Below are 17,335 nucleotides of genomic sequence, written 5' to 3'. Positions count from 1 at the left end.
TATATATATATATATATATATATATATATATATATATAAGATTTTTCGGACTATTATTTAATACAGTATGTCAGGCATTACAGGGTTAAATGCATTTTGAAATCTTCATTTATAAGTCAACTCGGTTCTTTTTTGATTATTTTTTGATTATTGCCTCTTTATTAAAGTTTGCTTATGGTCACCATTACCAAATGCTAATGTTTTCTATTCTCTTTGCAGTGAGTTATTACAGTCTTTAGACATGTGTGCCAGTGATCCTGTGGCCATCGCGCGCTGCTTTGTGGACAAGGTACTAAATACTAACTTAAACTAAATCTGACCCTGCAGCACAAAAGCAGTGTTAAGTCGCTGGGGGATATTTGTAGCAATATCCAAAAATACATTGTATGTGTTACACTTATTGATTTTTGGTTTATGCCAAAAATCATTAGGATATTAAGTAAAGATCATGTTCCATGAAGATATTTTGTAAATCTCCTACCGTAAATATATCAAAACTTAATGTTTGATTAGTAATATGCATTGCTAAGAACTTCATTTGAACAACTTTAAAGATGATTTTCTCAATATTTAGATTTTTTTGCACCCTCAGATTCCAGATTTTCAAATAGTTGCATCTCGACCAAATATTGTCCTCTCCTAACAAAGCATACATCAATGGAAAGATTATTTATTCATGATGTATACATTTTATATGACTTTATGACCTTTATGACTGGTTTTGTGGCCCAGGATCACAAATATGCCGTTCAGGATGTTCCTTTATAATACTGAATCATTTTCTCTCCTTTCCATTGCAGAGCGAGTATTTTGAGATCTACACGCAGTACTGTACAAACTACCCAAAGTAAGTGAAGCTCTGATTTAAATGGAGTGTGTTTGGACCAGATTATTCCTCTGAGTCAGTAACGTCCTTCATAAACCGCATCAGACGGACAGTTTGAGTGATAAGCCTGCTGAGAGGAATGATGCACACCAAGCCACACGAATCAGTTGTGTGATTATATAAATAACAACAGTATTGTGGTTGCAACAAAAGTAGTGGCCGAGCAACACACAAACGTAAACAAAGGTGTATGTTTGTAGAGTAACGCGGCTCAGCCAATCAGAATCAAGGACCGGAACTCTCCGTTTTTATAATATCGATTTTATTCGTTTTTGTTTTTGTATTTTATGTTCATTTTCTGCTTCATTTTCATATTAATTAAAATTGTAACTATTTTTGTCTTTTTATTAGTTTTTGATTTTTTAATGTCTATATATTTTTGATCATTTTTATTTCAGTTATTAGTTATTTTAGTACATCAAGTTAAACTAAATGAAAATGAGAAATGTTTCTTTTAAAACTAGCTGAAATAAAACAAGCTTTAGTTTTTTTTGTATGTTTGTTTTTTTTATTTGATGTATTATTATAGATTCAACATGACTGATAAAATTGGTGATGCATCAAGTGCCTCTTAAATGATTCTATTCTTGTTTTGAATTGACAATTTCTAAACTAAAAACATAAAAATATTTTTCGTAAAGTGAAACAAAATAAACTTTAACTGAAATAAAACAACTGATTTTACTTCAGCTAGTTGCCAAGACAGCATTTTTTCATTTTTATTTAGTTTAACTTGATGTACTAAATAACTAAAACTGAAATAAAAACTATATCGATAAAAAAAAAATTAAACAACAAAATTGCTAAAACTAACTAAAAGTACAAAAATAAAAAATGATTCAAAATAGAAATAAAACTATGATATTATCTCAGAAATACAAAAAAAACTGCATTAGAGGCTAACTTTCAACATCATTTTTGATGCATAAATTCCAATGCATTAGTGGTGTGATTATTTCTTATTTGAGTCTCCTCACAGACTAACCTGTGTGTGTGTGTGTGTGTGTGTGTGTGTGTGTGTGTGTGTGTGTGTGTGTAGTTCAGTGGCAGTGTTGACTGACTGTCTGAGGAATAAAACTCTGGCCAAACAGAAGAAGTGAGTATAATGTTTTGTAATGAATCTTTGCAAATCGCCTTTCCTAATAATGTGCTAATTAGCAAGTTTCACGATGAATGCAGCTTAAGTTTACAGTCTCTCAGAGAGCAGCTCGGAAGAGAGGGGTGGGGTCAGCAGAGCTCATTAACATTTAAAGGGAAATGCTACAAAACGGCTTGCTCTGAAAAGAGCTGTTTTTGACAGGGTAAAAAAGGGGTTTTTTACACTACCATTGAGAAATTTTAACCAAACTATGTTACAGACTTTTCATTAAGACCCTAAAGAATCATATCAACTTGTGGAAAATGGGCGTAGGATGAGCCCTTTAATACAAATAGCTAAAACGCAGCAAATTTGGCTAAAATTAAAACGAAAATGAAAAAATATTCAAATTAAAAACAAATTAAAAATGTTAATAAAAACTATAATAATATCTCAATTATTGTAAGGCAAGCTTATTTATATAGCACATTTCGTACACAATGGTAATTCAAAGTGCTTTATATAAAAGAAAGTAAAATAATCGAATATTGTAATATCTCAATTATTGTAATAATATCGCAAAAAACTTTTTCTTGTAGTTGCCAAGGCAACATTTCTCATTTTCATTTAGTTAAACGTGATTTACTAAAATAACTCAAAGTAAAACTAGAACAAAAATTAATAAAAACTATGTAGGCATAAAAACACACAACTAAAACTTTGACTAAAATTAAAATGAAATCTGAAAAATATCAACTAACTCAAATATTATTAAAAACTATAATAGTATCTCAGTGATACTAAAATAACACTATGAAATGAACAAATGTTTTATTTCTTCTCCTCTCACAGTGGTATGTTAATGACTGATGTTGTTTATCATGCACTCATAACACATTAATGGATGGAATATGACTGTATCCAGTTTCTGATGTTAATGAGCGTCATGCAAATAAAAAACATTATCATACTCTTTGATTAATTCTAATCTGAAGTCCTGACTCATGAGCTGAAGGATCTGTTCATTAATGGATCTGGGGCAGCACATGCTGTACGCATGCTTAACGATCACTGATTCATGATTCAATTACTGCACACGATCAGCCAACGACTGACACCAACCTCTTCTATTCTATTCTATTCTATTCTGTCCTATCCTATATTTATTCTATCCTAACCTATTTTTATTCTATCCTATCCTATGCTTTTCTATCCTATTTCTATTCTATCCCGTTCTGTTCGGTTTTATTCTATTCTATTTTATTCTATTCTGTTCTATTCTATGCTATTTTATTCTATTCTATCCTGTTCTGTTCTATTATATTCTAACATATCTGTGCTATGCTATTCTATCCTGTCCTGTTTTATTATTTTCTATTCTATTCTATTCTATCCTATTTTACTCTGTCCTGTTCTGTTCTATCCTGCTCTATTCTATCCCATTCTATTCTATCCTGTTTTATTCTATCCTATCCCATTCTACACTATTCTATTTTATTCTATTCTATCATAGACTATCCTGTTCTATTCTATTCTATTCTGACATACCTATGCTAATCTATTCTATCCTCTTCTATTCTGTGTTATGATATTCTATTCTATTCTTACCTGTTCCATTCTGATTTATTTTATGCTATTCTATCCAATCCTATCCTGTGCCATTCTATCCTGTTCAATTCTGTTTTGTTCTATTCTATACAATTCTGTTCTATCCTGTTCTGTTCTATGCTATTCTGTTCTAACATACATATGCTAATCTATTCTATCCTCTTCTATTCTGTTTTATGCTATTCTATTCTGTTCTTACCAGTTCCATTCTGATTTTTTTTATGCTATTCTTTTCTAACCAATCCTATCCTATGCCATTCTATCCTGTTTTATTTTGTTCTATTCTATTCTGTTCTGTCCTACCCTAATTAATTTTATTCTGTTCTATTGTGCATGCAGGAGATCCAGTCTCTGCTCATAAACTGGAAGGGTCCGGATCTGACCACATACGGCGAGCTGGTTCTGGAAGGAACGTTTCACGTCCACCGCGCTAAAAACGAGAGAACCCTCTTCCTGTTCGATAAGATGCTGCTCATCACCAAGAAACGAGGGGAACATTACGTCTACAAGACTCACATCTCGGTATGTGATGTTATTCATTCTGAGACCGCATCTGTTATTTAGACCAGGGACTCCTAAACCTTTTTATGAGCCAGAACACCCCTGAGATTTAAAGTTAACGTTTCAATGATGCAACAACACGTTCACGGCTGGTTAATGCTAAATATTTAATTATTGTATTAAGTGTGTTTTTTTTATTTGTTGTTGGGTTTATTTTAAATGTATTTATTTGTTTCTATTTTACATTTTTATTATTTTATTCATTTTTAGTAAAAACTAATTTTTAAATGATTTATTCATTTACTTTTTTACATTTTCTTTTATTGTTTATTCATGTTTGATCAATAAAGGTATTCAATAAAAAGTATTACACTTTTTTTATTTTAAAAGTAATATTTTATTTCATTTTACATTTATATTACATTATATATTATTTTAATTTATGATGAATTAATTATTAGCTTTTCATCAATTCATGAACCCCCTGCATTTCCTTAACAAACCCCACTTTGAGAGCCTGATTTAGACCATTATCTCCTTATATTGTCAGATATATCCTCATCTGGACAAAAGCTTTTCCCACTATTATTGGTCCTTAATTGTTTGTTTTTTTTGTAAAAATAATATCTGATTGAGCTTTATACAGAGCCATTCTACCATCTAGTAAGTTAAACAACAGAAGATGTGAATTCAGAAAAGCATGTTGTTTGTGCGGTTTTCTTGTGTTCAGTGTTCCACACTGATGCTGATAGAAAGTGCCAAAGATTCGCTGCGCTTCAGCGTGACGCATTACAAGCACCCCAAGCAGCCGCACACGGTTCAGGTGAGTTTGAGATCACGGCCCACAAATGCCCAGTTCAAGCTGTTCAATCATAGGTCATTGTGTTTCTCAGGCCAGAACGGTGGAAGAGAAGAAACTGTGGGCTCATCACATAAAGAGACTCATTCTGGAGAACCATCACGCCGTTATCCCGCAGAAAGTACGTACAGTAACCGGTCCACCAATGTGTGTCTGAATCAGTGATACTGTAATAAACATGATCTGTTATTTAGACCAGGGATTCCTAAACGTTTTCATCCGCCAAACCCCTTTTAACTTATTTAAATAACGTAATATTTCAGTGATTTAATGACACATTCACTGTTCTGTGATGGTTGTTAATACTCAAATGGCATGCAATGAAACAATTAAAATACTTTTTTATTAAGTGTTTTGTTTTTATTTAAATGTTATTTATTTTCGTTTGTCATTTGTTTCATTGTGATTGTTTTTTTATTATTTATTTTCATTTTACATTTGTATTTCATTCTAGTTATTTATTTTGATTGTAAAATGGAAATAGCTTTAAAATAATTTTTTTTTTACTATTTTATTCATTTGAGTAACTGTTTAATTTAGTTTTTTTTTGTTAAATTTATTTATTTTCATTTGACTTATTTTATTAATTTTTGTCATTGTTATCATTGTTTTATCATTTTTATTTTGGTTGTTTTTATTTAAAAATTGTTTATTTTCATTTTATATTTCTATTGTTTTCATTTTTAGTGTTTTATTTTGATTGTGAAATGAACGTATTTTTAAAATATAGAAATTGTATTAATTTTTAGTAAGCATTTAATTTATATTGTTTTTATTTAAAAAATGTTTTTCCATTTTACATATTTTATTTAATTATTTTTTAATAATGATTTTATTTTGATTTGTTTTTATTTAATTATTTATTTCCATTTTACATTTCTATTGTTTTCATTTTTAGTGTTTTATTTTGATTGTAAAATAAACATGAAATAAAACAATTAATTTTTACTTAAAAATTTCATGTTTTTTTATTTTTAGTAAGTTTTTTTTTGTTTGTTTTTTTCCCCATTTTCATTATTTTATTCATTTTTAGTGTTTTGTTAACATTTTAATTTTATTTATTTTAATTTTTTTATTTATTCATTTTATTCATTTTTATTAATTTAATGTATTATTTTCATGTATATATACTTTAAAACATGAATGTTTCTCTCAATCAGCAATTTGGTAATAAATATTTGCCCTGTTAATTGCTTTCAGGCCAAAGACGCAATCCTGGACATGGACTCGACATGTAAGTTGTGTTTAGATTGATTTTCAAACAAGGTGCTTCAGTGAATGACTTGTTTTTGTAGCAAAATGACTTTTGAAACACTAGAACTCTGTTTCAGAACCTGCTGTTCTATTGTTTCTTCTCTGTCCAGGTCCAGTGAAGTACCGCTACAGTCCGGACAGACTGAAGAAAGCGTGTCAAAATGAAGATTTCTCCGGTGTGTTAAAGGAACGGAGACGCTCTGGTGTGTGAAGTGGTCTCTTCACTCGTGGAAATGAAAGCTCAAACTAAATTTCCATTGTAGAATTGTTTATGTTCTGATCTTGTCCTCCGTTTTCTTTGACAGAACCGGCTAAACGAACTGTACGAAGCACTAAAGGTAACGTCTTTATCTTGTTGCTTTCTAGTGTATTCAGTGGGACACAGAAGTCTGAGACCGGATCACATTTAAACTTAGAAACATGCAGAAAGTTATAATGTTTTCGAAACATTTAAAACACAAAATTCTGACAAAATTAAGCTGAAATGTATCATATAATGCGCTATTTCTCAACAGCTAGTACATGAGTGTCACTGATCTTGTGATTCTGTATTCAGACAGTCAGATTTTCTTGCTTTCATTGAATTTTAAGATGCTCAAATCATGCTGGAGATGTTCATCAGGATTCGTTCATGTTCATGCTGCTGTCGTTAAAGCAAAATGGATGCACAAAACAAAAATGCATTTCAGTTTTATCATGATAATGAAGTTTCTGACCTGCTGTATTAGCAAATATATTAATTTAGCAAAATAATTTAATCAATTTTAATTTTTTAAAATAATTTTTTATAATATTTGTATTAACTTTAACACATTAAAACACAACAATCAATATAAAATAAATAATATTATAATTACTGTACTGATGATTATTATAACAATTTTATACATAAATTATGTGTAGTTTTCTACATATATATATATTCTTGCTGTATTAGCAAATATGTGCATTTTTTAAATAATAGTCATTTAAATAATATTTTATGAACTTCAACAAATGAAAACAGCAACAATAAATAATAAAATATAATGATAATAATGATGCAATAATTATATAAATTTTATATATATATATATATATATATATATTCATTTATTTATTTTTAATTTTTTTATGCATATACGTATATTGTAAAATGCATATTTATATATATATATGCATTTTGCAATATATGTACAGTATATGCATTTCATAAAATAAATGCAGAACAAAATAATTGCAAAAAATTTATAGGATTTTGTCTTTATTCTCTTTATGTAGTCTTGATTGACTGACTGATTAAAGAAGCACTGTTAAACAAAAGATCAGAGATGCCCCTGATCAAATCGCTGTCATCTTGGGCTCAAGGCAGGTTCGTGGTGTTTGTTTCTGCTCATGTGGGAGACACGTGTCCCGTATGTTCTGCGCTCCCTCAGCCCGCTTTAGCATCAAAGCCACATCGACTCGACTCGTCCCTCCTGTGTCAGATCAAAGGCCGCAGCCCCGATCCTCCGCCCGCACACATAATGATGCTAATTATGGAGCCCATCGGCCGCAGGCTTTGTCATGCGCCAGTTCCTTTCAGTCCACAAACCTGTTTTTGGCTCGCTGTCAGCACAAGTGCATTATGCATTCTGATTGGCAGAAAATGGAAAAGCCAAGCCGTTCCATCTATTCTCTCTTTCTCTCTCACACACTCTGTCTTGCCGTTTTATCACCTTTCAAATTAAGTTTCCAACCACAGCTTTTCCTGTTCCTGTCTTGGAAATCAGCAGGGAGTGTCCAAGCTCTCTCAAGTAGCTCCATGCATCCTTATAGCATGCATTTCATTGCCAGTTGATTTAATTATCTTTGCATAGACCTGGCAGAGCACACACATTTATAATACCGTGTTATGTGCAACCAGAATATAAAAATGCATCATGTCCGCAACATGAAATCCAAGTTTCGTTCTAATTTTGGGGTGCTGATTTTAAAAAAAGTGCAGTTTTGTTGTAGCATGTCGGACTTATTCACAAAATATGGTGCTTTTTGTTGCATTTTTGCTTTTGACAACCACTTTTGCAGTGAAGAAGTCTTGTATTACTCTTTAATCAACAGAAAAACACCACAAACACATGATTCCTATGTTTATCTGAGCCAGATTACAATGATTTAATCAAGTCATTGTCAATAAAATAAAATTATTTTATGCCTAATCATGATTTTCTTTTTTGCCACATTGCAAATTAAATATATTTCGAATACTACTTTGTCATTAAAGCCGAAAATTTTGACATTTGACTGCTTTTGTTACTTTGATAAGTGCATTAAGGCTGATATATTTATTAGACTAATCTGCCTTCAGATCATTTTGAACTCTGCATCGTCAAATACCAAACACCAGGACTTAAAAATCACATTTGAAATGCATCTGAAGATAACCTGTTGCTAAATTGTTATATTAATAACATTTAATTTATCTTTGTCTTTGCATCATCTTAATCATCCATGGACGTCGCAACAGGCACGCTTAAGGTAAGATTTCCACATTCACTCTCCATTGCAAGCTTTTCACATTAAGTAAAGTAAAAGAAACGGCTTAAACTTACATTAACATTTATGCATTTAGCAGACGCTTTTATCCAAAAAGAGGAACAAAAGCAATTAGTCAAATGCATTTACAGTACACTGAATCACATTCATAAGAAAAAATGTTGTGCATATATTTCATAAATGCTATTCCAAACTAAATGCATGCAAAATCTTTATTGTCTATCCTCATGTAGTAGAAAACTGTCTTTAGACAAAGGCTCTAGACAAACAATGCAAAACAGCAATTCAGCAACAATTATAAACAAATATATTGCATAGAACCAACACAACTCTTGAAAACCTATAGAATTAATCAAATTTTAAATGCTAGAAAAGTTTTGCCAGTTTTGTTATATAAATTAGCTTTTTCATAAACGCCCATTGACATCCCATGACTTTTCTATGGCGTCCAGCATGCAGACAGCGAAGGTACTCTATTAGTGGATAAAGACCATCTTTCCATCCTGCCCACAACCGTGAGCTCAAACCCAGAACTCAAGACTGCGGTACCTGGAATGATTCAGAACGGACAAGATCATGAATCCAGCACAGGCTCGCTGGATGACAGTAGGCTTGAAGAGAAAGCAAAGAGCGCAGAGGACAGAATAGGAGGAGATAATGGAGAAGAGGAAGATCTGATGGGAGTCGAGCAGGTAGCAGACTTTACCAGTTCAGTGTTGGCCGCCATCTCCTGCTGGCATCATAGGGCTAAGGCTTTGCTTTTCGATCAGATCACCACGGTGAGGGTCACCTATCGCTTTCTGTTTCACGTCCATAACCTGGTGGCCGCCTCAGTGCAATCTGTCAATCACATCCCATCTGCTGCATGCTGAGACCGATTTCTGCTTTTGCACCCACAGATCTGATGATTGCATGAATCATTGCATGGACATAACTGCATGCATGGCCACTAATCACACATAAACACATTTCTCAATGGACACTTGACCTACAAATTGAATGCCATCTTCAATATCTGATTTTCAAAACATTTATCACTGATTCTCTGGGAGTTCGGACAAAACAGGCTGTAGGTCTGATGGCATTTTTCTACCTAAATGCATGTTTCTGCATCACTCAATTTGTCAATTCTGTCTGATACAGAAATGAATGTGTCAGATCATTATTATTATATGGTCAAATCTTCCATTAAACTTCAAAGAATATGTAATCACAGGTACCTAAAATTATATTTTTAAAAAACTCACCATAAACTCACATCAGGTGAACCACAGGGTTTTATGGGTTCAACGTGGAAATGTTATTTTCTAACCTAATGGCTGATGTTGTTTGTCCCATGTCTCAAGAATCAGTGTTATATTTCATGCCAGATGCGTCAATGTGCAAAGATTGTAATGCACATATGATGGGGAATTTACAGCATGTTGTGGTAACTAAGATTACTAAGATCCAATGCATAATAACGTCGGGTGTCTCAAAGTGTTTTTGCACTTGGAGCCACAGTGAGATTTTTTTTGATTGAAGTTCGACTTCAAACTGTCAAATTTTAGGGGTGGAGGTCAAATGGCTTGTCTTCCGTAATTAAATTAAACAAAGGTTCCTGTTTCATTGTGTTTTGTTTGATGGCACACAAAAGCAATTTCAGAAGGTCAGTTGTCTGTGGAAAAGCATTGAAATGCATGGATGCTTTCAAATGAATTGCAGATGTTTATGAAAGGTTGAAATATCACTACAGTGATATTTGACAGATGGCGACTGTGAACACTGTCATTCAGTAGAACATTTACATCTGTTAAATTCCTGTAATTTTCTGTGCTGTGTCCTTAGGACAGAGAAGGTTGTTGGGAAACTTGGCCAATGAACAAAAGCAGCCAAACACCCACTAAAGAAAAGCCTGATGATACGAGTAAAAGTTTGACTCTGTTTGAACAGGTAACGTCATATATTGAGAGCCTCAAAATAGATCTTTCTGTCTAGTAAACCTACAGTAGACAGAAAGTGCTGATAATATTCAAACTATACGCTGCTTTCATTGTCAGTGACTAATGTTTGCATTAAAATTAGCATTTGAATGTCTATGGGTAGACATTGTGTACAGCCACTATTGTACATTCATATTGAAATATCTTTCCTTTCTAATCTCTTCTAATAAGAGATATTGGAGATTGAATTAAGTTATCTTCACATCCTCTTTTCTTATCCTCTTCATAGCATCCTGTAGCAATAACTCACTTCATTCTGTCCAATTTCTAGAACTCAACTGGGGAACACAGTCGAGAAATCGGAGATAATGTTGAGGACAGTGTGGATTTCTCATCTCAGAAGAACCTCTCAGAAGATGTGCAGAACATGGAGGTAGATGTGGACGTTGAAGCACCTGGTGGCCTCTTGTCTTCATCCATACTGGACAAGGCAAGTGATATCTCAGAGCGATGTGCCAGCAGCCTCTCTCAAAGAAGTAGTCTAGGAGTCGAAGCGTCTTTTGACTTGGGCTGCCCGTCTTCTCTGTCGGAAAGTAGAAGAAGCAGTTTGCTCAGCAGTGGTGCTGAGCCCCACGAGAAAGACAAAAACCTAGAGTTTAGACGGTCCACTCCAGAACCATTAACAGAGACTGTTCCCGACAGCCTGTTTATACCAGACCAAAGATCTCAAATGAAACCGGATACTCTTTCCAAAAAGGACCGATTGCTCATACATAAGATTCGACGGTACTACGAACATGCTGAGCACCAGGATGCCAGCTTTGCCGTCAAACGCAGAGAGAGCCTTTCATACATCCCTGCAGGCCTAGTCCGTAATCTGAGCCAACAACTCGATTACCTTGCAGACCAGGATTTGGCATTGCATAAGAGGGCGTCTTCCATCACAAGGCCAACATTATGGTCTGTCTTTAATATATCAGGCTTGGGGGTTGACAAGAAAGCAAAGGATAGCTCTGATTTTCTGGTCCCTGCAAATGGCAAAGAGTCCAAGCTTAGAGATCAAAGTGGGAATGAGGAATTCCAGCCTGCATCTGACATGGTTAAAGTGTGGCAAGTCATGGAAATGGAGATAACTGGGTCTTCTGAACAACATCAGGACTCAGAGAATTCCCAAATGACTACACCTGGTGAAGAAAAGAAAGCAGAAACCAGTAAGGTGAGCTTGGATAGTGGACTTGGGGAACCTCTGGTAATATTGGAAGAATCCGATGAAAGCTCTACCTCACCCCCAATTAACATCGTCTTAGAAAAGGACAAGATGCAAGAGTTCCAGAGGCATCCAAAAGAGGAACACAAGTTACAAGAGCAGCACAAGGTCAACCACCCTCCTCTACCAAAGATCATCTCCTTAAGGTCTGCCAGTGAGGATGAACTAATCCTTCAAGATATGGAGAAAATGAAAAATAAGGTGTTCCAGTTGGCCAGGCACTACAGTCAGCGTATCAAAAACAACAGACCGGTAGTAAGGCAGAGGCCCAAGATCTTGGAGAACCATTTTTTGCCCAAGAACCTGTCTTCGGTCATGGAGGAGAGACCTCCAGGAAAAGAGAAAGGTGGGTGTAGTGTCTGAGTAGACACTTGCTAAGTTTAAGTGGTGTTCCTTCTGTCATTTTGACACTTTCTTATCCAAACTGACTGTTCACTTTTAGTTGAGGGACAATCTCCCAACTTGCAGTGTCTTGTCTGATGGCGTAGCTCAGTAGTTCCCAACCCTGATCCTGGAGAACCCCCAACACTGCACGTTTTTCATGTCTCTTTTATCTGAGACATACATTTGAGGTCTTGGAGTCTTATTAGCTGATGAGTTGAATCAGGTGTGTTTGATTAGGGAGACGTCTAAAATGTGCAGTGTTGGGAGTCCTTCAGGACCAGGATTGGGAACCACTGGCTTTTTGGTTACCAATCTAGACCATTGGTATCCCACTTATTTGCTTAAAGGCGTGACACTAGAAATGGATCTTGTACATTCATATCCATCAAATGCTCCATCAGAGCAATTTTTAGGTTGTGGATAGAGGTGGGAGACTGAAATCAAGTGGGAATACAATGAATTCCCAATGCACAAGTACATTTGCCTGTGTGATGTTCTCATTGGTTAATGGATTCCTATATCAGAGTGTGTTGCAGTTAAAGTTGTGGTTGTATGATCATCATTTAGTCAAACCCTTGGGTAATTCCTCTACCCCTGATGGTGTCCAAACATGTTCCTGGAGGGACACTATCCTACAGAGTTTAGCTCCAACCCTACTTAAATGAAAGAATGAATAAATTAAGTGCCGGGAAGTAACCCAAGGGTAACCCATACTCGGAATTTGTTCTTTGCATTTAAATCATCCAAGTTATTAGGAGCAGTGATTAGTGAACACACACCCGAAGCAGTGGGCGGCTATTTTTGCTTTGGCGCCCAGGGAGCAATTGGGGGTTTGGTGCCTTGTTCAAGGGCACCTCAGTCATGGGTATTTAAGGGGGAAGAGAGAGCTGTTGATTCACTCCCCCAACCTACATTTCCTGCCGGTCTTGAGAATCGAACCTCGAAATCGAGCCTGTATTGAGAATCAAACCTGCAACCTTCGGTTTACAAGTCAGACTCACTAATCATTAGGACACAACTGCCACCCACACCTGAACCGGAATCAAGGTCTTCATAGTCACTAGAAAGTTCCAGGTAAGTGTGTTTAAGCTAGTTGGAGCGAAACTCTACTGACCCTCCAGGACCAGGATTGGACACCCTTGCTCTACATCCTTGCATCCCACCATCCCCTTTAGAAATCAGTGGATTTGCAGTGTTCTCTGGTAAATTCTATTGTAAAAGTACTTTTATTTGTCAAAAGCAGACTTTTAACCACAGCTCTTTTGTGCACAGGCATTCCTGACAAGCCACTGTTGCTGAACTTGAATGAGCAGGACCTTATCCCGGACTCTACGACTACTAGTCCGCCTTCCAGCCTCTGTTCTCCTGGAAGTCCTCAGTTCCTCAATTGCAGATTATACGCTCAGAGACCACAAAGTCCTGTACAAACTGAGACCTTCCACTGGCCGGATGTCAAAGAGTTGCGTTCCAAATATAACAGCCAAAGGCAAGATGATGCATCCACTTCCCCTCGTCCGTTCCCAGTGGGTCGCAGTACTTCATTTTCAGAAAGAGCTTTGGAGACTGAATCGGAGAGATCCGGAGCATCGTGTTCATGGTCTTGTTCATCCCCTTTCTGCAATATCACAGTGCAGAGAACTACATCCATAGATTCTACATGTTCCAGCAAGACCATTGAAGGTGAAGGTTTGCCTTCGCTGTGTAGAGTTAATGCATTTGATTTCGGCTTGGGATCCACTAATGCACATGAGCAACTGGAGAGAGGTTGCGACGCTGGTCAAGATGAGAACAACCTCATTGTAGTAGAGAGGATCTGCAAGGCCAAACATGAAGAGGATGATTTAGCAATGGTTTCACAATCTGAATTTGCAATGGCAAACAGTAAAGAGCACAACTTTAGTGAATGGATGGAAAAAGCAGAGAACAGTCAACATAGTTTGGTTAAAAACCTGCGGGATAAATTTCAGAACCTGAATTCTTATACGTGAGACTTATAACGCAAACTTTTTTTACTCTTAACACTCAGAACCTTAAAATATCTTACAGCTAGCATTCCTCTCTCCAAAATATGTCATTTGGCCACTGTTTGAGAGGCTTAGTAAGTCTTACACAGGTTTGGTGTTCTGTGTTTTTGGAAAGAAAGCATGACTCTTCAATTCCAGTTATGAATTATCAGCAGATGTCGTCCAAACCAACTGGAAAAGGGATGCCTATGGACCTCAGAGAATATATTTATGAAATTTGCATTTGTAAATATATGTATATTAGCGTTTTCCTGTGTATATTTCATTGAGATGTAAACATTTGTTAAAGGAGCTGACTGTGGTACTGTAATTATTATTATTTTTTATTTTTTTGTAATGTTTGGAAAAGTGGTTAAATACGTATTTGTTCTTCCAGACATTTTGAAAAAAAAAAAAGCAATAAGGAAGAATATATAACAGGTCAGTGCATACTAAGTTACCAATGCGCCTATTTTTGTTAGAAATTTATTAGTACACACATTTTCACATGTTTCCGGAAAAGCACTGCAATATTAAATGCAATGTTAGTTATTTTGATTAAACGCAATGTTAGTTATTCACTGTTTGTGTTCAAGCTCTGACCAGAGGAAAGAGGGTAATCTCATAAAGATGTCATTCCCCACTAATGAGGAGAAAACTGGAAATCATAATCCGATTAGGCTGATGAATGATAAACGGTGACAAAGACTTGATGTCATTTTCAATCTGGAATGTTTTCGGTTGGGTGTATACAGTTAAAAATAGTCAAATAGTGCTCAGTTTGACCGAATGTTTGGTGTCAAATTAAAATGCTGCTCTTTTTTGACAACGTATTGTGCTGTCTTACTGTTGCTGATTTTTAGTTGTTTAAAGGTCAGATGTGATTCCAACTCATCTGAGAATTTGCTTTTTGAGCATTATGAGGTAATTCAAGTTAACGGATACGTCATTTGAGCAACATATAATGCACAGTCACAAAATGTGTTTTGGGTCACGTTTAATGGGATATATTATAAGCCATCTTATTTTTGGTTGTATTTTTCTGCTCATTGGTGGGGTTTATCTCCGGGCATGATGTCACTGTTATCTTGTATATTTAACCTTTTTTTATTTATTTGATTTGGTGTAAAAATGTCCAGTTCATATCCTATTCTTTTGATATACTACATTAAAAGAAACTTTCCATACTTTAAACATGATTTCCTTTGGCTTGCAGTGCTTCTGTGTTTGGTTTTTGTTTCTCTTTTTCTTTTCAGAAACCTTTATCAAAATGATTGCGCATGACTTGGGGGCGTATTACAGTTTAATTCGTTTCTGCACTTTTTAATCAGTCTTCAGGATGTGGATATGATTAATGACTTGCATGGAAGGAGCTGAAAAGCAACCTTAATATCGTCCTGAATTGCAGATCACTTTTTGAATGGATATATGGAGGCATATACCTTTTTTTAAAGCAGGTAATGATTTAGCAGATGCTTTTATATACTTCCAGGCATTTATTACATTGACAATCCTCCTGGATCAACACATTTTGGAATAATTACCTTTTTTTGTTTTTGAAGTCTCTTCTGCTCACCAAGGCTGCATTAATTTGATTAAAATTGTGAAATATTATTGCAATTTCAAATAACTGTCTTCTATATGAATATACCTTAAAATGTAATTTATTTCTGTGATCAAAGCTGAATTTTCAGCATCATTACTGTCACATGATCCTAAGAGATACAGTCCTAGAATAGATTTGATAGAAACTACAATATGCATTCATTATACCTTTGCATATTGTCATAAATAATCGTGAAATTGTATAATTCATTATTATGCATCTATTATTAAATTTTTATAGGAATACATTTTTGCACAACCATCATAGAAAGTGTTAGTTATTTGACATTAAGCAATTAGTTGAAAATATCTATATGATTTTTCATTAATACTGTAGACCTAGTTAAAGACTAAAAAGAGTCTACAAAGGATCGTTTACATGTTGTTGATTGATGATGATGATGAAGAACTCCTCCCCTCCCGCGGAGCAGGTCTCAGGTTCTCAGTCTCTCGCTGAAGCTCTGCCTCTGGACAGTCATGGAGAAGCAGAGCGACTAACCCGACCAGCTGACAGACAGACAGCTCACCAGCAGAGTTTATCTGAGAGCTGAGGGAGTCGTGCTGGCGTCAGGATGGGCTGCGCGATCTCTGGATCCGGAGTGACTCCGAGAACAGCAGAGAGCAGACACACTGAGGACGAAGCTCCAGCCAGACTCACTCCGGATCACATCCAGCTCATCAGAGAGTCCTGGAAAGTCATCCAGGAGGACATCGCCAAAGTGGGAATAATCATGTTTGTCCGGTGAGAATTTTCTTGTGAATTATTGCATTTTACTCAACTCCGGTTTATTTGTAGAGCGCCCATCGAAATACAATCATTTAAAACAGCTTTCCAGAAAATGCATGTTTCAGCTTATGTATTAAAGTGAGAACAAATCATTGTGTTGCACGTTGAATGTGTATAAGTGGTAGTGATATTTGATACCTGTTGATGTTTTGCATCAGATCAGCTCATTGACTAATATTTAACAATGTCTCGTCTGGAGTAGTACAGACCGGGCTTCTCACGCTTTTTACTAGGCTTAGCTATATATTTATTTTTAAGTAATATTGTATAGTCTCTTGACAGTGTAAAGCTATTATATATAGTTATATATATATGCATACATACATTGTGTATTGTAGTAGGCTATCATTTGTAAACTATTATTGTTGTATTATGCTTGAAATGAATTTTTATTTTTTTATTTTAATTTTTAATTTGTCAAATATCTAGTTTTTATTAATTTTATTTCACTTTTAGTTATTTTGGTACTTCAAGTTCAACTACAAAAAAAGAAATAAAATGCTGAAATAAAATAAGTATATATATATATATATATAAACTTTAACTTATTTTATTTCTTTTTTTGTAGTTTGTGTGTGTGTGTGTGTCTCTCTGTGTGTGTGTGTGTGTGTGTGTGTGTGTCTCTGTGTGTGTGTGTGTGTGTGTCTCTGTGTGTGTGTGTGTGTGT

General features: G+C 35.0%; 2 protein-coding genes and 1 long non-coding RNA gene across 3 annotated transcripts in view; all 3 read left to right on the top strand.

Annotated features, from left to right (window-relative positions):
- LOC107575150 (uncharacterized) overlaps nt 1–1,972 on the top strand; it is a 3,503-nt gene extending 1,531 nt beyond the window's left edge. The window contains exons 2-4 of the long non-coding RNA XR_001607813.1: nt 220–289; nt 801–847; nt 1,926–1,972. This is a non-coding gene — a long non-coding RNA (uncharacterized lncRNA). The remainder of the gene's footprint in view (nt 1–219; nt 290–800; nt 848–1,925) is intronic.
- Nucleotides 1,973–3,889: 1,917 nt separating this feature from the next.
- LOC107575148 (pleckstrin homology domain-containing family G member 3-like) lies at nt 3,890–15,454 on the top strand. The gene is made up of 11 exons (XM_016261560.1): nt 3,890–4,094; nt 4,804–4,896; nt 4,967–5,053; nt 6,133–6,166; nt 6,297–6,389; nt 6,492–6,524; nt 8,672–8,682; nt 9,153–9,479; nt 10,528–10,632; nt 10,954–12,235; nt 13,546–15,454. The coding sequence occupies exons 1-11, from the start codon at nt 3,906–3,908 to the stop codon at nt 14,259–14,261; spliced, it is 2,970 nt and encodes a 989-aa protein (XP_016117046.1). The 5' UTR covers nt 3,890–3,905; the 3' UTR covers nt 14,262–15,454.
- A 968-nt stretch (nt 15,455–16,422) lies between these two features.
- LOC107575151 (neuroglobin-like) overlaps nt 16,423–17,335 on the top strand; it is a 17,924-nt gene continuing 17,011 nt past the window's right edge. Inside the window, exon 1 of the mRNA XM_016261561.1 lies at nt 16,423–16,623. Within this exon, the coding sequence (XP_016117047.1) occupies nt 16,454–16,623 (170 nt within the window). The 5' untranslated portion in view covers nt 16,423–16,453. The remainder of the gene's footprint in view (nt 16,624–17,335) is intronic.

This window comes from Sinocyclocheilus grahami, unplaced genomic scaffold, assembly GCF_001515645.1.
Source record: "Sinocyclocheilus grahami isolate Dianchi unplaced genomic scaffold, SAMN03320097.WGS_v1.1 scaffold2484.1, whole genome shotgun sequence".
Taxonomy (NCBI): Eukaryota; Metazoa; Chordata; class Actinopteri; order Cypriniformes; family Cyprinidae; genus Sinocyclocheilus; species Sinocyclocheilus grahami.
This window is presented reverse-complemented; position numbering and strand designations above follow the sequence as displayed.

Excerpts from the sequence above, each read along its gene's own strand:
- LOC107575148 (XM_016261560.1), top strand. The coding sequence starts at position 3,906 with ATGCAGGAGATCCAGTCTCTGCTCATAAACTGGAAGGGTCCGGATCTG. Across the intron at positions 5,054-6,132 it reads ACGCCGTTATCCCGCAGAAA|GCCAAAGACGCAATCCTGGA; the intron begins GTACGTACAGTA and ends AATTGCTTTCAG. Across the intron at positions 12,236-13,545 it reads ACCTCCAGGAAAAGAGAAAG|GCATTCCTGACAAGCCACTG; the intron begins GTGGGTGTAGTG and ends TTTTGTGCACAG.